General features: G+C 45.8%; 1 protein-coding gene across 6 annotated transcripts in view; it reads left to right on the top strand.

Annotated features, from left to right (window-relative positions):
• Nucleotides 1-26,756, top strand: part of PTGR1 (prostaglandin reductase 1) — a 45,470-nt gene that overhangs the window by 14,043 nt on the left and 4,671 nt on the right. For 2 of the 6 annotated variants that reach the window (XM_077817766.1, XM_077817764.1), the window contains 7 exons: nucleotides 12,444-12,630; nucleotides 13,639-13,754; nucleotides 18,611-18,656; nucleotides 19,626-19,685; nucleotides 22,418-22,582; nucleotides 23,922-24,039; nucleotides 25,224-25,379. In XM_077817766.1, the coding sequence (XP_077673892.1) occupies nucleotides 13,649-13,754; nucleotides 18,611-18,656; nucleotides 19,626-19,685; nucleotides 22,418-22,582; nucleotides 23,922-24,039; nucleotides 25,224-25,379 (651 nt within the window). In that variant the 5' untranslated portion in view covers nucleotides 12,444-12,630; nucleotides 13,639-13,648. Of the gene's footprint in view, nucleotides 1-2,614; nucleotides 2,702-3,429; nucleotides 3,622-12,443; nucleotides 12,631-13,638; nucleotides 13,755-18,610; nucleotides 18,657-19,503; nucleotides 19,686-22,417; nucleotides 22,583-23,921; nucleotides 24,040-25,223; nucleotides 25,380-26,756 lie in introns of those variants that run through there. The other 4 variants (XM_077817763.1, XM_077817767.1, XM_077817765.1 and 1 more) reach the window with 4 other exon arrangements.

Below are 26,756 nucleotides of genomic sequence, written 5' to 3'. Positions count from 1 at the left end.
GAACATTCTCCACACTGGTGCATAGGTTGAATGCCACCAAATTTGCCAAAGATTTGTGTATGTGATTGCTGGCAAAGACCAGGTTATCAGACTGTTGTCTTCACTGGGGGTGATGTACTAGCTGTCAGGGCTCCACCAAATGCACAGAGACTCCCAAAGTAGCTCTCAATCATGCTGCTGGAGGGTATAGTGTTGACACTGAGCATTTCTTGTTGCCTTGGAGGAGACTTAGATGCATGAGGCACCAGAGGAGTTTGTGAAGCTGGAGGCATGTCCCATCGGTTCCAAAACAGCTACTGATAAGACATCAGGCCCCAGTTATAAGTACCCCATGGCGCGCTGTCCCTAGACCTGCTCCTATGAGAGCATCAGTGTTGAGATCTGGATCTCCATGAGGAGGGTGGGAGCAAATTTTGAACCCTGCCATAATCAGACCTGGATATGTAAGATCCTACCTTCAACTCCAAAGAGGAGTAGGAGAAATCCAGTGGCCATGGAGCTCTGGTACCAGGTGGTGTAAAAGGAGTTGGCAAGTGGGATGGATGAGGAGAAGCAGCAGGTGTGGGTGAAGCACTGGGGTGAAGCTTGCCTGCTGACAGTACCGATCATCTGATTTGGAGGTGTTCTGAGGACTGCTCTGAGGGCTGCTCCGTAGAAGCCAGTGTTGAATGGGCGAGCGCTGAGGATGTAGTGAGTACCAGTGCTTGCACTGGAGAAGACAATGCCAAGACATCTGGGCAGGAGTGGAGAGTCTGGCACTGAAAGTCAGAGCAGGTCCTTGGCCACTGTGGACACTTCTGGTGTTGTCAGCACAGAGAACGTCTGGTAGATAGCAGGATGCAAGAGAAAAGTCAACTCTGTAGATGGCCCCGGCAATGGAGTCGGCCTCAACAGCACTAAAGTCGGTGCCAGAGTCAGTGGCTCTAGGCGAGTGGCTCTGGAACAGAGGTGGTGCTAGCCCATTGGGGGCCTTAAGCAGAAATATTTTTGCCCTCCCCTTCACAACACATAATAAAAAGCAAATAGTGGTGCCCCTTGAGCTTCTCAGGGCCCTAAGCAATTGCTTAGTCTGTTTATGCCTAGCGCCAGCTCTGTCAAGGAAGTATGCATTCCCGGGTAGCACCTAGCTGGTTCTCTGAACTCAGTACCTGACTTGCTCCTGGAGGATTCTGCTGGAGACTGAGTGATGATGAGACAATTTCATAAACATCTGAGAAACAGGATTTGAGTGCTTCCCCCGCTCCTCACCCCTTTTATTTTTACCCACTAGACAATCCCAAGCCACCTGGTTGGCCAACATTTGTGAAATGTTTCATTTTATTGTTGGGAAATTCAGCCAACTGGCAGCTTCTTTTAATCTATCAGAGAAACTGCAAGGTCAAAGAAATATCTAGGTTGTGTGTGTTTACTTGAGTCACAACATGTATAGATAGTGAAATGCAGACCTCAGGCACCAGACAAACTGCCTCTGTAGGTCTGAATAGTGCAAAGTTGGAGCAACCTTATTGTAAGAAAGCTAAGTGGATGGATTAGAATTAAAAATGTATGGACCGAGATTTTTAAAAAATTGACAGTGATTTTGAGTGCCTCAAATTTTGGGTGCCCACCATGACATATAATAAAGGGGCTTAAATTTTAGAGGGTGGGTGTTCATCCATTCTAAAAATCAGGGGTCCATTTAAGCTGTCTCAGTTTGGGCACCCAAAAACTGAGGTAGTCAGCCACTATTCCAATTGATCAAATTTTTCCTCAGCCTTACAAGGAGAGGGTCTCAAGACCACATTTGTTCCTTGTCATAAAGTTAATCTACACACTGTAGTATTAACTGCTAAGGAAGTACTACAGGCAGCAGAAACTGTCAGATTCCAGCGTGGGTTTTGTTCAAGTCACCTCTTTCAAAACTTCTAATTTTCAGACTATTATATCCAGGTGGCTGATCCCTGCTGTAACTCCATTGACTTAGTTGGAGTTAGACTAAAGATGAATTTGACCCAGGGTCTTTCCCAGATTAGGAATGTCCATGTTTTGTTTTGTTTCTGGGGGTGAGTGCACTGGGAGTCACAGTACAATATTCTGCAGTGATGATCCAGAACACTGCAGCAATTAAAACTCCATGTAGGAGGAAATACAGTGAACTAGTTTAATAACTTTCTATAGTGGGAGAGGACAAACCTCTGTTTTTTTGTTATTACTTGCCTTCTGCAACCTGAAGTTATATGCGTGAGCCAAAGAGTGCCAGGTGCAAATCACTGTTCCCTTCCCTCATTCCCTCCGCATTTTCTTGTTTACCACCTGCTTAGCTGTCTTCCCCATCCTCATATCGCCCTCTCATTCAGTCTCTCCAACACCCAAACCCAGCAGTGCTGTTGTTAACAGGTTTTTCTCTCTAGTACAAGCAAGAGATAGCATCTCAGATGTGTTCTAGGTGCAGGAATAATTTTCCATTTTAAAAGGGAGACAGAAGTCAGGAGAATATAAAAGTCCTTTAAGAAAGCATTCAGCCTAGGAACTCAGCCTTTCTGCAGCGCTGTTAGAGAGCTATTAGTTGTAGTGATACAAAGACACAGCAGGTGGCATCAGAGGAAATATAGATAATTATAGTGGCATGAACCCTACTTTCTGGAGCCAGAAGAGTGGGAAAGCAGAACAGAGCAGTCTACTTCAGTGTCCAAAGAAGCTGCATCCATTAACTGTTGCACAGGTTAGTAATGGGTGATAGGAATGAACAGTAGTAACTGGGACTGAGTTGATGATCATTAAAAGGCATCATTATCTAGGTTCTTACACATTTGCAAAGTCGATCCAATTCTGTGTCTTATCTCAAGCCAATTCTGATAGAGAAATGGCTGCTCAGAGTGGGCCAAAGTTTAGGTTTTTGTAATAAATAGCATTTTCCAGAAATCTAAGAGTAATAGAAATGTTTCCTTAAATTATAAATTGTAGTGAAAAACTTAATTTAGATAGTCCCTGGCAGTGTTTGTAAGCCAAACACTGCAACACCAGAACTAGTGCAGGGGAAGGAGAGAGTGAAACTGACTATAAAAAAGGGAAGCTCAGTATATTTTCGTTGTCTAGCCGGAGCTTAGGGCGGGAAAGAAACATGAGTGTTGAGAAACGTTGTAAAAGCCAAATTCTGACCTTAATTTCACTAATGTCACTATATTAAAGTTTATGGAATTACTCTGGGTTTATACTGGTATAAAGAAAACAGTATATGGCCTCAAAGTTTTAAAAAAATGTTTTATGAATGTAAGAGTTTATTAGTCTCACACTGATTATGAAAGTTGTGCTTTGTTTGTTTGAAATTAGGCTTTAACTTGAGAATGTTTCTTGAATCTGGCAGGTTGGTTTTTTTTTTTTTTTTTCAAAAAAATTTATCATGTGTTATCCCAGCCCAGAACTCCTGAGTGGGACCTGTAGTAACAAGCAGTGTAGACATGCCCACCCAGATTCTGAGACCTGGTGAGGAGGTTGGGTCTCTGGGCCTGGGCTCCAGCTAGAGCAGGAATGTCTACACTGCTATTTTCAGCTTCTGTAGCGCAAGTCCTACAAGCCCAAATCAGTTGACCTGGGCTCTGAGATTCACTGCCACGGGGCAGGGGGGATTCAGTGTACCCTAAGGTAAGATTTTTCCACAGGCACTCAGCACACTGGGTGCTGCCTATGAAAATGTGGCCTTTTATTTTGGTGCCTGAATGGGAGTGGGACTCTTGAAAACCTGGCCTTAAATTAAGTGGATTGGAAGTGGGGAAATGCCATTAACTAAACCTGGTGGAAAGTTTTTCAAGGTTCCTACAGACTGGGATAAACAAGCAAGTAAAATTTATTTTAAAATTTTGAAAAATGCTTTGATATCAGCCTCTTAAGAATCTGTATTTGTATAAAACTACTTCAGAGATGGTAGGCAAGATAGAACCACAGCTTCCTAATAATCTGTGTTAACAATGTAAAAGTCGGATTCTGCTCTGTGTCAATCAGTGGAAGTTTTGCTAATGACCTTAGTGAAAGCAAAATCTGACATAGTTATTGGGATCATAGTTAATGTTCTGAAATATGTTGTATTTTCTTCATAATTTTATATATGCTGAACCTTTGTCCTGAAATTTTTATATATTGTGTAGCAACACTAGGAATGCATGATAGTCTGTCCGACTGTTCTCAACCTTTTCCACAGTGGGGACCTCATTTTTCACACCAGAATAGATATGGGGCCTTTGTCTGTGTAGCTGGGATCCCCCTCCCACTTAATAATATGGGTAGGGTAGTTACAACCCTGAAGTGGAGAACCCATCTTCTATCCAGTCCCTGGAGAGAAGTACTCTGAGCAAGCCAGCACTGGTCCGTGACCTATTTAGCAACGGCAGAGCTGCATTCAGCCAGGAAAATCCCTATGCATTCTCTGTGCTCAGACACGCAGTTCAGATCTTTGTTATTTGAAAGCCAATCACCCTCAGAGCTGCTAGTATTGAGTGCTCATTTTCTGACAAAAAATAGCCAAGAGGCATGCATTAAAAAACCCAGAACTTTTACAGCCTCATCAAGTCCCTTTTCAGCTTCACTGGAATCCTGTGAGCTGCTGAAGCTTCCCAGGGAGTTGAACAATGTGCCCAAATGAGTAGGGGTGCAATAGACTGGATTCTGTTCACTGTCTTTTTCTGTGGTAGCTTGGGCACCATCAGTGCAAATAGCAACACAGCAATGCCAATCCAACCTGGCTGCAAGAATTGATTGGTGAAAAGTTTCAAAGATTTCCCACCTCCGCCCTGGAGCGTGCCCTGAATAGACAGCAATACAGGGAGTCCTCATGTATGCATCCTTCCTACCTATATTGAACTCATGTTACATGTTGGGCAGAAGACATCTCTAGTTTTACCCACTTGTGTTGAGAAATTGTCGCTCTCCTGAACAGGTGCTACTGACCACTGGAAGCCATATTGTGAATTCATCAGTTGACTATATCATGGGAAAGGGGAACTGCTTTGCCTTGACTGGCAGATCCCAACATTACATTAACAGTTAAGAGAGACAACGTAATTATTGTTTCCACAATTATATGAGACTTGGGAGCTTTTAGTATTCACTGCAAACCCAAGTCTGATGCATGCAGTGTTTTCATGATTACAGCACTGCCATTTAATAAAAGAGGCTTCTAGTTTTGTCAACCCATGCATTGTTGCTCAAGGAATTTAATGGGTTTCTTTAGTGAATGTAAGGGGTCTGTTAGCCCCTTACTAAAACTCATTGGGGGTGTTTTGGTTGGCTAGCTCCCAGTAACAAAAGAAAGGGGAAGGGTCAATGGGAAATCAGGACCCTGAGACTGACAGTCCCTAGGAGGAATGGGGAGAGGCCAATGCTTCAGGTCAGCCTGATTGACAGGGCAGGCAGGCTAATGACAGAGTCAAGAGGCCGGGGAGGTCCCCTCCTCCCCGTGAGCTGGAAGTGCCTGGGTCAGACAGAATGGGGCCCAGCTAAGGAGAGAGCTGGGGCCTGAGCTGAGCTGGGGAGCAGAGCCGTGCCAACCAGAGAAGCAGCCCAGGGAGCAGATCCGTGCTGGGAGCAGAGCTGTAGCAGCAAAAGCCAGAGAAGCAGCCAGGGCTGGGAGCAGAGCCACAGAAGCAGCCCAGAGAGCAGATCTGTGCTGGGAGGAGAACTGCAGCAACCAGAGCCAGTGGGGCCAGAGCAGCAGCAGTGCTGAGAGAGTGGAGCTGGAGCTGTCCGGAAGCGGGTGTGGTGAGCAGCCAAGGAGAGCGAGGGGGACCCTGGGCAGCGGGAGCAGCAAAGGGAGACACCCCCAGCCGAGAGGCCTTGCAGACCAGACTTGGAGGGGGATCGTAATCCTGACAGGGTGGGGTCGGCGCTGGGAAGAAGGATCCTGCCACCTAGAGGTGAGGGCGTGTGGCCACCACCAGAGCAAGTGTCCGACCCGCAGCATCCCTGCAGCACAGCCAGGGCCTGAGAAGGAGGCCTGGGACTTGTGAGGAACAGACTGTGAACTGCTCTTACAGAGATGCTGGTGGTGGTTATGTGTTTTCCTTTAACCTTTCCTGATTTTTAAAAAATTGACTGCTGTTTACATACAGTTCAAGGCAAATACAATTTATTAATGATCAGTGGGTCAGGGAAGCATCCAGTGCAGAGAGAGCACCCTGGAGTGGGGACACTGCCCTAGGTGACCACGACAAGGTTGGGGGTTGAGCCCCCCCCAGGAATCCTGGGCCTAGCCTTGTTAGGGTTACCAGGACTCTGCCACACAGGAGGGTGGAAGGGGAGCCCTCAAGGGCAGGCAGGCCTCTGGGTAGAGGAAGGGAGAGTGAGGATTTAGATCCGTTCGCTAGCCCATTTCACTGGGGTAGTGCATAAGCCGGGAAAATTCCCCCCAATAGTGGGCCTATTCCCCTGCTTACATAAAGCTGATTGCTTCCTCTCCACATGCCTCAGTGTTCCCTCCTTTTGATGGTCATAAGTAAGGCTCCATGTTTGTCATGGAGGTCACAGATTCCGTGACCTCCTTGACTTCTGGAGCGGTTGGTGTGCCTGGCCCTGGGGCTGCCTGAACAGCTTGGGCAGCCCCTGGGCCAGGTGCACCGGCTGTGGCTGGGGCATCCTCGGGCTGCTGCCTCCCAGCGGCAGGAGTTTGGGAGTGGAATGGGGGCTCAGGGCTGGGGATTGGGGTGCAGGTCAGGGCTTATCTGGGGGGCTCCCCTCCCTCAGCTCCTAGCTTCACATGCTGCCTCTGCCGGCTTGACAGGCACTGCCCCCGCAGCTCCTATTGGCCATGGTTCCCAGGCAATGGGAGCTGCAGAGCCGGGGCTTGGGGCAGAGTGGAGGCAGCACAGGGAGCTCAGGAGGAGCCGGGTAGGAAGCCTGCCCCAGCCCCGCCAACCCTCCACCCAGGCACCACCCCCCGAGCACCCGCAGCACCCCCTGGGCCATCCCCCAACCCCCCAAGTTTTAGTCACGGGTGTATAGTAAAAGTCTTGGACAGGTCACGGGCTGTCAATTTTTGTTTACTGCCCATGACTTTTACTGAAAGTACCTGTGACTAAAACGTAGCCATAGTCATAAGCAAACCTCAGAATCCTTTGCTGGCTGCTGTGAAAATGCCTTTGAAATATCACAGTAGCTGAGAAGCAAAGCATGCTTGGGTCTGGGTCCCCAAGAGAGGAAAGTCAGTCTGCAAGTGGCAGATCCATAAAGAAGGGGAAAAATGGTAAGAAAGGGAGACAGGGCTGGATGATGATATTTGGAGGCCTTAAACTATGTCAAGCATAAGAGGCCCTGTACCATTTAAAAAAAACAAAAAACACCAATTTATTATTTTCACAGAAAGGACATTGAATATATAAACCCGAAAGCTTTATATTTGCTTATGTAGAAAGGCAAAGTTTTAAAAATAGAAAAATAATCCTCATTTTCAGCACCCTTCTCTGTAACGATGACTTCATGACAAATAAATTTTAGACAAATTCTTTGAACTAATTGCATATGTAAGTAAAAAATCTTTTTTTCCCAGATCTCCTTTATTTACCAAACGGTTTTGGTAACGTTGTCAGTTTTTGATTTAGAGGCCCCTCATATTGCGAGGCCAGTGTTCTTCACTGCAAGGCCCGTGAGCCAGTTGCGGCTCCCATGGATTCTAAGTGGAGCTCCCTGTCGAACGCGCTCTCCAGCGGCCGTGGGGCTGCAGCTAAGGGAGGCTCCCTGCCTGCCCTGGCCCCACGCTGCTCCCGGAAGCGGCCAGCTCGCCCTCGTGGCCCTGGGGGATAAGTGAGGGAGCAGAGGTCTCTGTGCGCTGCCCCTCTCTGCAGGCATTGCCCCCCGCAGCTCCTACTGGCTGGAAACGGGGAACTGTGGCCAATGGGAGTTGCGGGGGCAATGCCTGCAGAGAGGGGCAGTGTGCAGAGTCCTGTGCCCCCACAGAGGCCACAGGGGTGCGTTGGCCCCTTCCAGGAGCGGCGGGAGGCCAGGGCTGCCCAAAGTAAGTGCCACCCCCTTCAATGAGCAGGTTCTGAATAGCTCTTCCACCACCTAACCTGCAGCCTCCCAGGTCAGTCCCCCCATAACCCCTGCTGCACCCCAAACCCCTGCCCCAGCCCCGAGCCCCTTCCCAGAGCCAGCCCCCAGTACCTCCTCCTGCACCCCGTTCCCCCTCCTGCATCTAAACACTCTGTCCCAGCCTGGAGTCCCCTCCTGCACCCAAACTCCCTCCCAGAGCTTGCACCCCTCACCCCTTCCTGCACCCCAAGCCCCTGCTCTAGCCCTGAGCCCCCTCCCAGAGCCAGCCCCCCATACCCTCTCCTGCACCCCCAAGCAATATTACCAATTATAGTAATATTACCATATCAACCAAGAACTCAGAGTGTTTGACCATCTGTGTTGGATTGATGTGGCTCTCACATTGAGGGTTTCTTGCCAAAGTGGCCCCCACTTCAAAAATAGCGAAGAGCACTACCCTAAGCTGTAGTTTAGTTATCTTATACTTTCATCTGGCATTGAAGGGAGGGTGGTCACAACTGCCCTGCTGCCTGGAACAGAGCAGGGGCATGTAAACTGTAATGCAATTCCTTTCCCTTTGAGGGGAAAGCTGGAGAGTAAGAGGCATCTGCCTACAGGTCCCATTAGGACAGGGAGAAGCAGCAAAGTTGCAGGCTCCTGGGTGCAGCAAAATGGAGAATTCTGTGGCTTGTTGGAAAAATGCCACATTCTGTGCTGCAGAACTGGAGTCCACCAGGCCTTGACTGACTTACCGAGCAGTTCAAATCTTAGAGCTATTGTTTCTGGCTGGCTGTGGATTTTAGCCAGGGCATCATTCCCATTCTAAAGCAGCTGACTCTTGGCTTATGGTTTTGCCGTTTTCTCCATGACCCAAAGGGCTAGAAGTGTAATTTAAAGAGATCTGGTAAAGCCCTCTGAAACCTATTGGTGACCCCTGGAGGTCACGACCCTCAGATTGAAAACTATTGGCTAGCCTGTCAATCACCAATCTCCTGAAATATTCTGGGCTATAAGATATCCACGGTCTTACAATTTAGTTTTGTATATGTCCAGACATTATAGATTTTAATGGGCTTTTTAGTACTGTAGAGTTGCTCACCTTTCCAAAATTCATGGGAGGTTCTCAGTTTTCTCAGGTTCTCACTGGCCTTGCCCTCCATCCTGTGAGTCTACACTGTAAGGCAGGGAGAGTATTGAATTTTGACGTTGCAGCATCATGACGTTCGGTTGTAGTGAAGCACTGACACATGATGACTTTGCATTTCTGCACTGTGATATCCTGTCAGTTTGTGATAACAGTGCTGAAGGAACTGAGAATGCAGTGTCATTGTCATGACAGTTTAGCAATTCTGATTTCATGATGCAGGGTCAGGAATTTGTCCTGCAAATAACTTCATTATTCAGGCTTGGCACTTACAACGCACATTTCCCCACATAGACCTGAAAGTGCTTTATGAAGGTAGGAAAGCATTATTATCTCCATATTGCCAATGAGGGATATGAAATGCAGATAGGCGTCAATGGGACCTGCAGTTGCTCAAAATATCAATCCTTAAGTGACATAACCAAGATCACTTATCGAATCATTGACGGAGCCAGGAGTAGATCCCATAATGTCTGATGCTGTCCAGTCCCCTGATGTCACCTCCAGACTATAACCTGTACAGCCTAGTATTTATAAAGTTCTTCAGGTTGTTTCATTTGACAGGTGTTTCAAAAATGTTAAGTACTGTTGTTATTGTTAGAGTGTCAAACAACTGCATAGACCAGGTAAGGAAGAGAGGTAACAGGGTAAGATATTGTTTCCCTGAATAATTTCTCTAGTTTTTTTAAGTCTGGGCGTCTGCCCACAACACAAAACCTCCACTGAACTATTGCACAGTGGATATATTGTGCTCAGGAATAAACATTTTCATTTCAGTCATGCATGTCTGAAAGCCTCTAAGCCTTTTCAGAGAGAATATGAAGAAAACAGACCTTGGTCTAACACACACAGCAGTACGGCCAAATGAACTGAGACTGGCAGCAAAACCAAACCAGAGTCCGACTCAAAATTCACAATAAAGAAAGAATCCAGAGAGAAACAATACTAACTGACAAAGGAATGAAACAAAAGTTGCACTCTGCCACGAAACTGTAAATCTCCTCAGCTACGTTAAGGCAGAATAACTTCCCAAATTCCTGAATGTGGGACAGTCAAATGTGCTGATCTGTTGCTACAATTTGACATAAAAGCAAACTTGATCATTTAAAACTTGGCTTTATACAATGTGATTTAGAGGAAAGCAGGATACGCATTGCTTTTGGGTATCTGTTGGATATGGAAGCAAAAACCTTATGGAGTGTTGGAATATGTTATCCACAGCACTGCAGGCAATATGTGGAAAGGAATGTACAAGTCTTTCCTCTTCTGATTTCTGTTCTTATAAGATTTTTGGTGGATGGGGTATGTCCAGCCTTCATCAGCAGATGGCACATTCCCGACGGCTCCATGCTGCCAGATGTTATCTTGTTCTTTGGTTCTCCCATTCTTGAGGCTGTTGGGTGGATTCCAGTCTGCCCTCCGGGGGGGTCCTCTGGTTATTTCTACTTGACGCCTTCTTCAGCCGATGGACACTGGATTCTTAGGCTGGCACCTCCCTGATCATTCAGTTATTATCCACACACATTCTCTATCTCTATTTTAATCACAATTGTTAATACAACAAAAGGGTGGGGAGTCTGAGTGCTGTTTCTGTTGTTACAGAATATAGTTTTGAGTCTCTCTCTGTGTGAATTGCTTTGAGAACAGACTGTCTTAGAATGTACTAACACAATTAGCAGCTTGCAAGTTTCACACATAGAGGGAGAGAAACAGTACCAAAACCAAGAGACCTCTTAATTAGTAATACCCTGGAATTTAAACTCTGGGGAATCAGACTCATTTGTGATTTTAATACAGAACTTCAATATGATCCAACAATGTACACCTTTTGTATGTTCTCCATTGGCCTACCACAAACCCCACACGTGTCTTTTAGTATCTGAAATCAGTGCAAAGCATTTAACTGCAAAATCACCACTCCCTAATACTGCTATCTTGGCTTGTTTGTAGTTAGGCCTCGTGCTTTGTGCTGATTCACTCACCTTGTTAAATCCTGCATAGACTTTGAATTTGGTGGGCGTGTTTATTGTAACAGGAAAGAGTGATTGGGCCCCTCAGTAAAGCCCAAGATAGTGAAGTCTATTCAGAGTCCCTCTCACACCATGCAATTCAATACAATGTGGTGAAGTGCCAAAGCTTATTAATATTTAACAACTTGTTGACTCCTAAAGGAGTACACAAAGATCTTCTGTACTTTCCACAGTATGCATCCTATGAAGTGAGCTGTAGCTCACAAGAGCTTATGCTCAAATAAATTGGTTAGTCTCTAAGGTGCCACAAGTACTCCTTTTCTTTTTGCTAAAGGAGAGTGGCAGTACTAGGTGGATAATCAAAGACTATTGTTAGAACTAACAGGCCTATATAGGTATATATGGTCAAAATTTCCAAAGAGCCTAAGTGACTTTATAAGCTTAAGCCCCATTTTCAAAAGGAATAAACACCCAAATCCTTAGTTATTTAGGCACCTAACTTCCATGAAATCAGTGGGAGTTAGGCCCTTAAATACCTTTGAGGATCCAAGCCTCAAGAACCTAAGTCTCACTGAAATTTACTTTGGCTCCTAAATCATTTTGATGCTTTTGAAAACTTTACCCATGGGCCCCAGGAAACAAAAATGTGTTTAAAGATAAATAGGGTTGTTGGTTTTTTTTTTTTTTCCCTTATGATGGTCTTTAAAGTAAATTTTGACCAAAAGATATAGGTTAAAAATAAAATTTGTGAAAACAGAACCGAGTTCTAAAATAGAAAAGTTGCTGAAATTGCTTTGTCTGCAAAAGCAGATTAAAACATAGGCCTGCTTTGAGAATAAGAACGATAGAGTGGTAATAGTTGTGTGTGTCATAGGTTTGGACCCATTTTTGTTTTGCTAATGGTTGGATGCATTGAGTGACCAGTTTTAATTCTTTTTTAATTTTTGGATTTTTGTATTGGACTGTCCATTAAAGCTAGTGAGACGATATCTCCTTTGGACTTGTGACCAGCAAACACTCTTGCTAGCTGCCCCAAAAACAGTGTCTCTTTGTCTGAAAGGCAATGTGTTTTTTGGAGGACTCCTGGATCAGCAGTCAGGGTGACCTGCGAATGTTCTGTGTATTTAGAATTGCTTAGTCATGGGGGACCCTTTTAGGAGTTATTGTTTGCTGAATTGGGGCATTTTCTACAAATGAACTAATTGACACTCGATTGGACTAAGTCAAATCACTTGTGAACCTGATTTGCTCATGGTTTGAAGATAGGCACAGTAGGGGCGGAGCAAGGGAAATTCATATCCATTGTGGATAAAAGCAGAGATTTTTGCCACTAGCTTCCCACCCGAGGAAAGGCTGAGGTTCCAGAATCTGAGAGACTGATCACCTTGCAGAGAAGAAACCTCGATATCCCGACGTTGGCTATTCCAGTCTCTGATTGGGCTTTTGCTCTGATCTGCTGAGCCTGTTGACAAAAAAGCAGCCAGCAGACCACCACCTGGTTCCTCTCTTCAGCTCCTGCTGGTAAGTTCAAATCTTTACTCTAAGTATCCACTTTTCTCCTTTTCTTCTGTTGAGGGGAGGATACATCCAATTTTTTAAGGGTATAAAAGAGGCTGTGCATCTGTGTATAAACACGTGTAAGATTCACCTGGGAAAGTTCCCTTGGATTGTCTTAGGAAAACACTGCTTAAGGGTGTTCTCAGTTTAATGTGTTGTACTTTTAAAACTTGAGAAACTCTGATGTCATTGTCTGAAACATTTGGTTATTAAAATCTGCGTTTATCAAGTGTATCAATCTGTTTTGTACCACCTATTGGCAGAAGTGTGGGGAAGGGTGAGCCACGGTATCAGTGTTAAAAATGTACAGAGGCTTTATTTGCCTTTGCAGCTGTGATTTGAACTTTGGCTAAGACTGGTAACAATTGGTTTTCAGCACTGTCTATTCAACCAGGCTGAAATTGTAGTTTTAACTGGTATAAGGAAAAATGCTTTGAGGATTTTGAACCAATCAGGCTGCCACCATTTTAGATTTCTTTTAGAATACATGGATGAGATTCTGTGCTGTGTCTTTAAGAACTGTGGCAAAGAATTCTCAGCCCAGTGGAGTGGGGGCTGAGAGGACTTTAAGCCGCCTTTATGCCCTCCCGTTCCTGGGCTGCTCTAGGACTAGAAAGGTCCCTGGAGTAACTAAGACAGCTCTCTGGCATCCTTCACTGAGGCAGGGAAAGGTACTAAAAAAAAAAAACAAACCAACCCAACTCCCCCCCCCCCCAAAAAAAAAAAACAAAAAAAAAACCCAACAATCTTGGTAAGTGCAAGTATAAAAGACTTGACAAACTCTTATCATGCTTATGGGGCCAGTGCTTAGCCTGAAATTGTGAAGCACAGAGATGGAGATGCTCAGGCATGGGTGTCTGACAATATCTAATCTTGCAGCGGGGGTGGGGGGGTTGTGTGTGTGTGTCAGAATGGCCATGCAGCCATTTGTATTCCAGGTTTTGATTTTGATTGTGCTGTCTTCTCATGCAGGTGGTACAGGATGGTGAGAGCCAAGTCTTGGACGCTGAGAAAGCATTTTGAGGGCTTCCCCAAAACAAGTGACTTTGAGCTGAAAGAGGTAGAGCTGCCAAAGCTAAAGGATGGAGGTAAGGAGAATGGTCCTTCATGTAGATGTTGTTAGGACTATATTTTGTTGTCTTTTTACTCACAGTGCAGTGTGTAAATCTAGAATAATTAATACATTTCTGTGAACTGAGCTTTATAAAAGTACAAGCAGGCTGGGATCTGGCAAAGATGTGGAGTCATGTGACTCAACAAAGAATCCCCTGGGCTTCATGTGCCGAATACCTGGCTCAGCAGTGCTCCTGTGGATGAGCAGACATTTAGGGCGGGATTTTCTAAAGTGCTCCGCATTGCCTAAGGTACAGAAGCCTATGGAACAAAGTGTTGGTTTTTTTTAAGTTACGCCATTGTCATCATATCATCACGTTGTAAAGATAACACGATATTGATTCACGTTCGGAAGTTCTCTTCCTCGGTCTGCAAACAGGCAGAGATTGATCATACGGAAGGGGAATTAAATTAACAAGACTGGTCACTTTCACTGCTTCTAGTCAGAACCCTGTGGGCAGCAGAGAAATTATGGAAAAACATGTCATTTTCCTTCTGGTGCTGCTGCTTGGGAAAGTGGCAGATGTGCGTAAGCTCAAATTATTCACTAGGAGTTGCCCCCCCAAAAAAAAAAAGAGAGGCAATAGAGGAGTAGAGTAGTTGACACCTGTCCACACACTAACCAGGAATCTCTGGACTGGGGAAAAGATACAGAAAACTCTTCCCTTCCAGCAGCAAGAGAGTGCTTGAACTTCAAGTGTATGAAACACCTACTAGCCAGAGATTGACATGAAAGATGGAAGCCCTAAACATGGTGCAGGGACAGCATCATGGTAGAAATACCAGTAGCTGGGGGACTGGGCTTTTACCAGGACATTGCTCCTGGACCCCACTGGTGCCTTTTGCCCTCACTTCAAACCTGTCCTTAATCGCTTTTCTGGCTAGTAGGTTTAATTCTCCAGCCAGTAGGGATCTGCCAGACGTTTCAAGTCTTATTATTGACACAGCAAAGTGTGAAGTTTGCCTTGTGCTCCCAGCCAGAAGGCAGGCCTAATTCAGGAACACTCGTGTCTGGATTTTTATTTAAAAAAAAAAGAAGTGTGCAGTTGTCACGCCTTCTCCAAACCCCCTACAGTGGGGAGGAGGAAGTGGGAGGAGGGAGAAAAAAGTGCACCCCTCTCCCCTGTGTAGCATGCAATTTAGGAAAGGGAAATATTTGTTTTCAGGGGGATGAATGGAGAAAAACAGGGGGAGAAGATAGGGGGAGCAGTAAAACAGAGTTACATGCAACACATGGACCTACGGGCTCAATGGTACCCCAGTATGCAGGGACAGACACTGACCAGTGCATCTAGACCAAGAGTTCGGGAGTCCTGGGCAGAGTTCCAGTCCGGCAGTGAATCTTGGGTGCTCCTGGTCATCTTCAGCACCAGTAAACTTTCCCCAACAAACCCCTCTGGTGCCCTCTTCTGCGGTTCTCTGCAAACCCATCCAGAGCGACAACCTCCCCACGTAGCTAGCTACAGCCTCTCTCCTTATTCCCAAGGCAAGGTCACAAGCCTCAGTACTCATAGCCCCATACAGCTCTGGGCGGCAGTGATACTGGGTCCAGCTCCGGTTTGTTCCTCTCAGGAGAGCTGGAGCTAGAGACACCCGCAGCCCTGTCGTGCTCCCTCTTTCCAGCCCTCCCCTGGAACAGCCAGTGCTTCCTCTGCCTCACAGGCCATGCTCTCTAAACCCTAGGGGATGTCTACACTGTAATTAGATGCCCACGTCTGGCCTGTGCCAGCTGACTCAGGCTCTAAGGGGCTGTATAATTGTGGCTGGTGAGCTCTAGGACCTCCAATCTCACAGGGTCCTAAAGCCCAGGCTTCAGCCTGATCCCATAAGTTGGCACCTCAGTTAAACAGCCATTTAGCCCAAGCTCTGGGAGCCTGAGTCAGCTGGCTCTGGCCAGCTGTAGGTGTCTAACTGCAGTGTAGACACACCCTAAGGGGGTTACAATAGCAGAAAGTGCTTTGAACCCAGAGAGAGGGAGCCGTGTCTCCTATGGCTGGCTGTCCAATCTATTTGTAAGGCTCTATAGAAATAGTCTGCGTACTGTACCCATAACACATAGCTCAGCAGAGTTGGCAAAGTTAGAAAAGTCCCCCTAATTGACTAGGTCATATTCCTGAATTTCTGCATTTTAAAACGCTGCTCCCAACACTGTCCGGGGAGAAATGGACCTGCCTCTTCAATCTCTGGTGAACATCCATGCATGTCATGCTTACTGTTTCCCCCCTCTCCATTCCATACTACCTGGCCATTTCCAGCAGTCATTCCAGTGGAATTTACAAAAATCCAGGATTTTTAAATACACTGCCTGCCCAGAGAGACGGAGAATGGACCTGTTTGTGCCTGGGATTGCGCGTTGGTTGTTTTTGTTTTTTTTTTAAACAATCTGAATACATAAATAGTTGCAACAAGTGTTTCTTTGCCCTTCGGCACTAGCCATGCATCTGAGCATTAAGATATGATGCAGCATTATCTAATATATTGTTATATGATTAAGAGTATCAGAGATGTTAAAACATCTGGATATGGTTGCAGATGGCAGGTTTGAAATGTACATCCATTCCTGCGTGTATTTAAGAAAACTTAGTTATTTCCCTTCCCCTTTAAATCCTTAAAGTGTGGGTGGGGATACCTTTAGATTAAATTTTTTTTTTAAAGCAGATTTTCCCTACTTAAGTTGGCTTTGAATGCAAAGAGACTAATCTGTTTAACTTTCTGGCTCTCATGTACTTGCACAGTTCTGTAATGTCTGGGTTGTATTAACAAACTCTTGCTGTCACTGATTACAGACACTTCCAACCCCAATCTTGCACCCCACGCCCCAGCATTCATTGCTTTGAAATGATAACTTTTCTAATACCATTAGTTCTTGTAAACCACTAATGTTAAACAAACCAAACTGGTCCAAAATTACCAAACAACATCCCCTCCGTGATATTTAAGAGAGAAAAAGTAAATGGGGTATTACTATTTATGGCCAAAGTAATCTGCCTTGGGGCCTAAGGGTGGGTGAATGTGGTCTGTCCGCACCCTCTGTTGGTTGAATAATGCTAATAAAGGGTTTTATGCATGGGTCTTAAAAGGTAAGAGTTCTCTGTTTGGGTGCCTGGACTTCTGAGCCCCTTACAAAGGAACGGGATATAGCAGGGATGGGCAATTCTAAGGGCTGCAGAATCCACTGAAACCTTTTGGCAGGTCATACTTTTTTTTTTGGTAGAGACGACATATTGCATAGCTTAAAAAAGTCTGCTACAGTACAGCATGTTAGCATACAATTATCTGTGTATTAACCATGTAAAAATGTTCTTAAATTTAAGAACAGAGTGATGACTCACCGGTGCAGCACCTCCTGCTGGTCATCTGGACTTAGCTCACTCCAGCTCCAGAGCACCTTCTGCTGGCTGGTGTCTCACCTGTCTAAGCCCCTCCGTGTCCCTCCTGGACCCCAGTGCCCTTTACCTCAGGGTTTTGCCCCTGCAGTAGCCCCGCTTTCTGGTTCTCCCCTCCTAGGGGAGCCCCAACCCTCTAAACCCACCTTGCCTCAGTGGCAACTGCCAGTCATCATCTAGCCCCCCGCTCACTGGTGCGGACTGCAAGGGGTTAGGACCAGCTGCCTCTGCCTATTCCCAGGGTGTACCTCTGTAGCCCCAGTACCTTTGTAGGCCTTCACCAAAGTCTGCAGCCTAGGAGTTTACCAGTCTGGAGCTCCCCAGCTCCTCTTGCCCTTTTCCCCAGCACTGCTCAGCTTCAATACCTTGCTTCCCAGCAGCTAGCCCTTCCTACTCCAGGGCTAGGGTGAGACTCCTCTGTCTCCTGGCTCCCATAGCCCTTTTATCCAGACCAGCTGTGGACTGATTAAGCCAGCCACACCTGGCACCAACAACCTCACCAACCTCCTTCAACTGCTCTTAATCCCTTTTACTTTGGAGTGGGGCAGCCATCCCAATACAAGCCCCTTATAGATCATACAATTATCATACAATTAACATACAAACCTTTATCTACAACCCCCCACCCCCAAAGCCCCAGGTTAAACACACATCCTTCACTGGCTGACCTTTTTTCAGGGTGCAGAAGAGCCCACCAGCAGAAACACCTGCCCGCCCATGTTAAGCGCCACAATCTTCAGGAATGTGGACAAGCCCATGCCCCTGGACACCACCTCTGCCCCAGTCCCCACCACCTGGGATGCACAGCCCCTGCTCAGTAACCCCAGGTGCTGTCCACCAGGGCCATCCTGGAGGGATCCCAATGTGATCAAGGAGCTGCCTCCTCCTCCGGCCCTTACTCCGAATGGTGGGAAGAGCCGCCACCCTCCCTCTTTCAGCATCCTCTGCTCGGGGCTACCAGAGCCTCTTGCTGCTTCCCTCCCTCTGGGTGCAGGCAGAGCCACCGCCTCTCAGGCTCTGATTTGGATGGGCCTGGAGTCTAACTGGGTGGGTGATGGTCCACTTGGGCCCACCTGTGGCTATACTCATGGTGGGCCAAATAAAATGATCTAGCTGGCTGTATATAGCCCCATGGCCCATAGCTGCCTATCCCTGGGGTACTGGAAAGAAAGACAGGCTAAGGAGAAAAGGTGTGTCCCAAAAACCTTCCTTCCACAACAGTCTCAAAAACAAAACAGAAAGCTATGTCTGTTTGCCTTCTCTGCTAACAGTGTAGCAGTAACTTAGACAAAGCCTAGAAACTTGATTTGATCTCTGTCACTTTAGCTTAGTAGCTCTGCAAAGGGAATCCAGAGCACACTGTGATAGGTCAGTGCACTGTCTTGTAACATTTGATATTTATTTACTGTAGGTCCTAATGTAATTGCTAATCTTTTTTATTGCAGATGTGCTGTTTGAAGCTGTGTTTCTCAGTGTTGATCCTTACATGAGGTACGCTTTTCTTTCTTCCTTTTTAGTTTAGTTTACTACTTTGAATTGCTACTTGAATCCTAAAAGCAGTGCTTATTTAGAGCCTCTGGCTTTCCACGGTCTTCTCAGGGGCTGCCTGCCCTATACAAACACCAAAGCCCCACCTTTGGCTTCACCAAAGTCCCTTTGACACTGTAGCAACTACCACATTGGTGGCCCTAGTTACAACACAGTATCCTCCCCACTGCCACAACATAAGGCTAAAGCGCAGTTCAGTCATGCAGAGTAGACTGGACTGAACTGTGCAATACCTATACTATGGCCATAGAATGTCACTGGGATTTACTAAATTTTAATGGACCGTTCAGAAACTCAGGTGAAATGCAGTTCTGTTCATCTATGCTGCAAGTCCTAATTGTTATTATTACTATTTATGTTCCAACAGAACCTAGTGGCTTCCACCGTGCTAGCTGCTGTGCATACACCCAGCAAGAGACACTCCCTGCCCTGAAGAGTTTAGTCTAAATAGACAGACAAGGGGCATGAGAATGGAAGTGTTATTACCTCCATTTTATAGATGGGGAACTGAGGCACAGAGAGATTAAAGTCACAAAGGAAGTCTGTGGTAGAGCCAGGAATTAAACCCAGTTCTTCTGAGTCCCTGACCCGTGCCTTATCTTGAAGGTACTAGCCGGGTTCTCTAATTGTAACTGTAACCTCGTAATGGCAGGGGACGAGCATTTTGTAATAAATTATCCAGGCACGGTAGTTGATCAAGGGGCATCTCCACTCATGGGTGGTTGGCTAGGAACCATATTTTATTTTTGTTAAATTGAGAACGTAACTCTCTCTCTCTATCTCTCTGCAGATATCTGGCAGAGTCAGCAGTGAGACCCTCGGTGCACTGTGTCTTAATCAGACAATGGACAATAATCTGTTGTGACTATTTTGCACTTAATTAAGGCTCTATCTCCATTTGGTGTGTTTCAGACCTTATAGTGGGAGAATCATGAAAGAGGGAGACATCATGATAGGCAGTCAAGTGGCTAGGTAAGGTCTTCGTTAGTTGCTTGATTTCTTTTTTCCTAACTCACTATCATCTTTCCATGCAAGAGACTCAAAGCACTAGAGAAGGTACAACATCACTTTTCAGAGATGACTGCATGCAGCCTATATTACTTTCTGTTAGCCAATGCAGCACATTAATAGGTATTATGTACACAATACTAATATAATATACATTATATACATAAAGTGTTGAGAAGTTATGTTAACAGTCTCCCCATGATTCTGTTCCCGCATGTTAAGTATCCCACAACACTTTGCGAATCTGAAGTCAGCAAATTGGCATTAGGAAAGCTGTCAAAGACAAGATACAGAAATGATGTGTCCAAGCAGAGGTTGGGATGTACCTCTATGTCCAACTTGTTTGGAATGTGCTATCCAAAAGAGAGAGAGAGAAAGGTGCGGGAAAAGTAGTTAAGGAACTGGTGGGTTAGATCTTTAGGGTGCTTTTTAACTTGTAATCAGCCATGATATAAATATGAGTGGTTCTGGGGGTGTATCGTTGAGGCACACCTTCTGTGTAAGGAAGACATGCTGTGAGATAAGAATTGCATCCGGGAAGGAGGGTACGTATATCTCCTTTTTGTGTTGTGCTGTTTTTGTTTTTAGACAGTAAATTTGGCTAAGTTTGGTTGCTTGGCGTATCAAACATTTTTCATTACGAATCGCAACTGGCTACACCTTTTAGTCAATACTTCTCTGGGTGGCCCCATATTTCCTGGCAGCTGCTTTCTTGATCAGTCTGTAACCTGTCAGAAAGCAAGTATGCCCTGTGAAGCTGTACTGCCTTCTAGTCCTACTTAAGAGTTTGTTCGGAGGCCTTGAAACAACCCTTACTTGTGTTTCTCACACGAGCAATGCCATTGAAGGGAGTTCTTACAAGACAGGGCAGGAAAGGCTAACATTGCACAAGTGGTCATATCCTGAAGTGTCCTCTTGTATGTAGGACGTGCTGTGTAATTGTTCACCCAGGAACGGTACAGTCAGCAATTCCAGCTGAGAATACTCTTCAGCCACCTTTTGCTGATATGGCGTATTGTGACTTCACCATTGCCAAGGAATGTTATACTGTCTCCATCATCATCAGACTTTGTGGTCCTGTGTGGGGAAACGAGAGGTTGGGAGGAAATTTAAGTCCTAATCTTCTGAGCGAGAGGTCAGGTACCATCCATAGTTGTAACACTTCATTTGAAACGAGCTGAGGAATTTGCAGTGTCTGGTGCCAAAGGATTGTGTGCATCTGTCAAGGTTCCTCCCCCACTCTGAACTCTAGGGTACAGATGTGGGGACCTGCATGAAAAACCTCCTAAGCTTATCTTTACCAGCTTAGGTCAAACTTCCCCAAGGTACAAAGTATTCCACCCGTGGTCCTTGGAATGGCCGCTACCACCACCAAACTAATACTGGTTACTGGGGAAGAGCTGTTTGGACGCGTCTTTCCCCCCAGAATACTTCCCAAAACCTTGCACCCCACTTCCTGGACAAGGTTTGGTAAAAAAGCCTCACCAATTTGCCTAGGTGACTACAGACCCAGACCCTTGGATCTTAAGAACAATGAACAATCCTCCCAACACTTGCACCCCCCCTTTCCTGGGAAATGTTGGATAAAAAGCCTCACCAATTTGCATAGGTGGCCACAGACCCAAACCCTTGGATCTGAGAACAATGAAAAAGCATTCAGTTTTTTACAAGAAGACTTTTAATAGAAAATAGAAGTAAATAGAAATAAAGAAATCCCCCCTGTAAAATCAGGATGGTAGATATCTTACAGGGTAATTAGATTAAAAAACATAGAGAACCCCTCTAGGCAAAACCTTAAGTTACAAAAAAGATACACAGACAGAAATAGTTATTCTATTCAGCACAATTCTTTTCTCAGCCATTTAAAGAAATCATAATCTAACACATACGTAGCTAGATTACTTACTAAAAGTTCTAAGACTCCATTCCTGGTCTATCCCTGGCCAAGACCAGCATACAGACAGACACAGACCCTTTGTTTCTCTCCCTCCTCCCAGCTTTTGAAAGTATCTTGTCTCCTCATTGGTCATTTTGGTCAGGTGCCAGCAAGGTTACCTTTAGCTTCTTAACCCTTTACAGGTGAGAGGAGCTTTCCCCTGGCCAGGAGGGATTTCAAAGGGGTTTACCCTTCCCTTTATATTTATGACAGCATCTTCTGCTGAATTTTGTTGTTTTTGTTTGAATATCTTCATTATTAGGGTCCCAAGCTAATACAGTTTTCAAGCTGTTCTTAAAGAGCCCTTCCTGTCCTAAAACAGGAGCAGCCTGTAGAAGGTGAAATGTCTTCAGCCTTTGAAAAGGGACCTGGTTTACTGAATAAGGAACTGCCTCTTCTCCTCTGCCCCTGTGATATACCATTTCCCCAACCTTCCTCTCGCCTTCTGGCCCAGCTGCAGGGATCAACTCAGGATTCAAACTGAACTGGTTTTTCAATCAGGGTTTTGGCTTGGGATCCTCCCTAACATATATTAGGCGCATAGGTCTGATCCAGTATGGTAATTCCTATGGCCATGTACCAGCTGTTTCAGAAAAAGGTGCAGGAAATGTGCAGTGTAGCTAGTTTTGTGTTCATCTGCCTAGAGGGAGCATTTCCTCCTAACCCTCTCATAACCCCATGTGTTAGCCCTACGTAAATATTTAGTAAAGCTAGGGAGAAGGAGCTATTTGTAAAGTGTGGCTTTCGTTTGTCTTCTCAGAGTTGTGGAAAGCAAGAATCCCACCTACCCAGTAGGGACCTATGTTGTGGCTAATTCAGGCTGGAAAACTCACTTCATCTCTGATGGGAAAGATCTACAGCTGCTTCCTCCTTGGCCGGAAAAGATTCCCAGATCTTTGGCTCTTGGGACAATTGGCATGCCAGGGTAAGTCATAGCTCATGCTATATAAAGACTAACCAAACTTTGCTGCATTAAGATTTCCAGCCATCTGTGTGCAGGCTCTACCATGCCCCACATGCTCTGAGAGGCTCTTGCCTCTGAAGAGGGACTGAATTTTGACCCATCCTGTGGGTGGGAGGCTTATAGCTCTAAATCTCCATTTGGAGCCTCTTTTTTCCTTACTTGGAGCCCGCACAGTTGCTTCTTGGCCCTATGGTGATGGGGCCAGAGTATTGTGCTGGAATCAGAGGTGAAAGTAAGCTGGTATGCCCGAGTACGGTGTACCGGCAAGAGCTGGTACACCGTACCAGACCGGCTTCCCCAGGCGGCAATTTGAAGGGCCTGAGGCTCCCAGCAGAGGCTGGAACCCCGGGTCTTTTAAATTGCCACCAGAGCCCCGCTGCCAGAGCCGGTGGAGATTTAAAGGGCCCGGGGTGGTAGCGACGGCCGGAGCCCCAGGCCCTTTAAATGGCCCCCGAGCCACCAGCCGCCTCTGCAGCTGGTAGCTCCAGGGGTGATTTAAAGGGCCCAGGGCTCCCAGCCACCACTACTGCAGCTGGATCCCAGGGCCCTTTTTAAATCTTGATTTAAAGGGCCTGGGGTGCTAAAGGCCCCACTTCTTCCGGTTGAGGACCCACCCCCTGCTGAGGACTCGGCGTACCAGTAAATCCTTTAAGTTAGTTTCACCCCTGGCTGGAATTAAAAAGCAGGCCGAGGGCCCAGTCCAACAGACATTAGAGTTGATGGAAGGGACTCCTTTTGATTTCAGTAGTAACTAGCCAGGGTTCATAAAATACTGATCTTGCTCCGCTGATTTCTCTGTATTTCCAGAGTTTGTACAAAGATGGAAACATATGCAGCTGTAGAATTCTACAGTCAAATAGCAGCATCAAAAGCACATCTATACCTATTGAACAGACCTACTGTTCATGGTGACCCTGCCCTAAATACAGAAGAAATTCCATTCCACTCATGCTTTCTGTTGCCTAGCTCCTCTTAACTTACTTCTTTTCTTACCTCTATATTTGTAGAAGGATAAGCCCCATGGAAAGCTTTCAGCTTGCTATTTGTGATCTGTGCAGAACAGAAGCTTCTTAACATTTATTTTAAAAATGGGCAAGATGTGTAGCTTTCCACATTCAAATAGCTTGAATGGATTTTGTACACATTATAAATAATTTCTAGTACTTCATATAGAACGAGGAAAAAGAATCTGTAATGGGATGAGATATCCCCTCCCCTGGGAAGCTACATGAAGCATGACCCGACTTTGTGTTTGTAATGTCTCCACCAATCTCCACTGATCATTTCCTTCCTCTTTCAGCCTCACTGCATACTTCGGCCTATTTGAGATCTGCAAGATAAGAGCAGGAGACACGGTGCTGGTTACTGCAGCAGCTGGCGCTGTGGGTTCAGTGGTGGGGCAGATTGCTAAAATCGGAGTGAGTGGCTTGAATTGTTCATATGAACACCAGAGACTAAGGAGAGGAGTGGAGGGATTTGCATGCTTAGGAGGAAGGGGGACAGTGTCTCTTAGAGCAGACTTGCCCCAGGGAATAAATAAAATATGCCATGACCAACTCCTGCCTGCACTTATCATTCAGCTGCTGCAAACCTTGCAACCAGCACTCTCCGGAGCCAGTGATACAGCACGTGCATTCCTGGTCAGTGGCCCTAGCTGCCCCTGAGTTGGCAGATCACGCCATTGTCACTACACCACAAGCCAGTCTTCACCTGTCAACAACATACAATATATGTACCTTACAGAAGTAGTTCTCAATCAGGGGCCTGGGGTCCCCTGGGAAGGCCACAAGCAAGTTATAGGGGGCAGCCAACCAGGGCCAGTATTAGACTCACTGCCCAGGGCAGAAAGCCATAGCCCCACCATGCAGGGCTGAAGCTTGGGGCCCTGCCACCTGGGGCTGAAGCCAAAGCCTAAAAAACTTAGTTTTGTGGAGGCCTGTGTTATGGGGCCCTGAGCAATTGCCCTGCTTGCTGACCCATAACACTTGCCCTGGCTTTTATATGCAGAAAAACAGTTGTGGCACAGGTGGGCCCTGGAGTTTTTATAGCATGGGCTGGGGTGGGGGAGGGGTGGCGGCACTCAGAAAGAAGTTTGAGAACCCCTGTCTTACAGGAGATTAAAATGTTGGGGGGAAAAGGGAAGAGTGTACACACTTCTAGAAACATTTTTCTCTGTCATTAACACAAAGAGAAATGGTCTGAAATGTGACTTAAGTGGCTTGTGTCATATGTCATAAATTTAACCCATTCAGTGATGGATCCTTGAAAATGACAATCTTCCTTTTTAAGATCCCTGTAGCTAAAGCACAGAGGCTAACAGAACATCTATAAAATACGTTAGTGTAGCAGTTCAAAGTCCCATGTTGCCTGATGGCTACTTTCTGTGCAGGGCAAAGAGAAGTAGGGGAGATCAGCTTTCACAGGGCAACTCAAGGCAGTGGGAGCTGGGGATGTAGGGAACCTGCAGCATTCCAAAGCTGTGCAGGGGAAGGAAAAGGTGAGTTGCAGGCTCTACTGTCTGGTGGCATGTAGCATCTCATTTGTATCTTGTATTTTATGCTGAAACCACCTGTGAGTTAAGATGTATTTTCTGTTCCTCCAGGGTTGTAAAGTGGTTGGCTGCGCTGGCTCAGATAAAAAGGTTGCTTATCTGAAACAGATTGGCTTTGATGAAGCCTTTAACTATAAGGCTGTAGGATCCTTGGAAGAAGCACTGAGAAAGGCCTCACCCGCTGGCTACGACTGCTACTTTGATAACGTGAGTTCAAACTAGGATTGGCAAGAGTGCAGCTTGTTGCAAAAGTCCACATCTTTCTGACGTGCATGTGCACTTGGAATGTTGTGGCCTCATCCTGTGAGAAATAGCCCCATTAGAGAAGGTCAGGGCTCACGCTGTTTCAGTTTTCCCTTTCAAATTCCTAGTTGCTAGTGAAAACTGCTGGCCTGCGTTTTCATGAAATTCTGAAGTTCCAGTTCAGGAGCATTGGAAAGGAGGAATAACGCCGAAACAGGGAGTTGATTTGCACAATTGTTCTTGCTTTCACTGTTTGGGGATAGGGAGAGGAAAGTTGTACTTTGGCTATATGTAAAATTAATCTAAGGTGGCGTGTCAGTGGCAGGTCTGAGGGGTTTGGACAGTGGAAGGATGGTCATGTATTTAAGCCACTTGACTGTGACTTGGTAGATCTAGGTGTGACAATGGGCAAATTACTTAATCTCTTTGTGCCTCAGTTCTCCATCTATACAATGGGGATAACAGCACTTCTTTTATTCTGCTCTTTGGCTCTCTGTTTAGATTGTAAGGTTTTGGGAGCAGGGACGGTCTCTCTATCTGTACGGTACCTAGCACAATGATCTAATATGTAGCACTAGCATAAAATAATAGGACAAGCTACAATGAATTTAAAAAAGCAAAATAGACATGCTGGCTCATTATAATCAAAATGCCCCTAGTATTACTATAGAAACTGTATAAAACTAAAAGCATAACTAATAGTTTAAAACAACTCCTTCACCTGCCCGCTGGCTCAGGAAGGCCAGTATGATTCTCTTCACCACCACAGCTTTCTCCCTTCAACCTCTGCAAAGGCAGTGGGAAAAGCAGCACAACACAGCAATTCTTAAGTCAGTGAGCGGCTCTGACTTTTTTTCCCCAGAAAGATCAAAGCAGTCAAGAAATCCCTGACAAACCATTGGCCCTGATGATAAGAGTTCTTGCTCACTTAATGGTCCCTCCTGCCCTGATTTGGCAGCCCTCAACGTTTTCAGGGAAAATGGTTACCATCACAATGCATCCCCCTGCCCCTCCCTTCCAGCAACATGGAAAAGTCCCCAAATGTCAATTACAGATTTAAAAAAAACCCTTTTATCTTCGTAGGTTTTCTTGAAAAGCATATGCCCTTATTCATAATAAGGTGTGGCTTCATCATGGAAGACACTTAGTCATCCTGAGCTAGATGGTAAATTGGTGTAGATGCATTCCATTCGGTGGCACTCCACTGAGTTTCAGCAGTGGAGGACCTGTCCACCTAGGGGTGACAGAGCCCTGGACACACATCTTGGGTGGCAGGTTGGTAAAATAGCCATCAGTACCATGACTACATCAACCATGTTTCAGTTCTAGCAGATTCTAGCT

This window comes from Eretmochelys imbricata, chromosome 5 (assembly GCF_965152235.1).
Source record: "Eretmochelys imbricata isolate rEreImb1 chromosome 5, rEreImb1.hap1, whole genome shotgun sequence".
Classification (NCBI taxonomy): Eukaryota; Metazoa; Chordata; order Testudines; family Cheloniidae; genus Eretmochelys; species Eretmochelys imbricata.
Note: the sequence above shows the minus strand (reverse complement) of the source record. Positions and strands in the feature narration are given on the sequence as shown.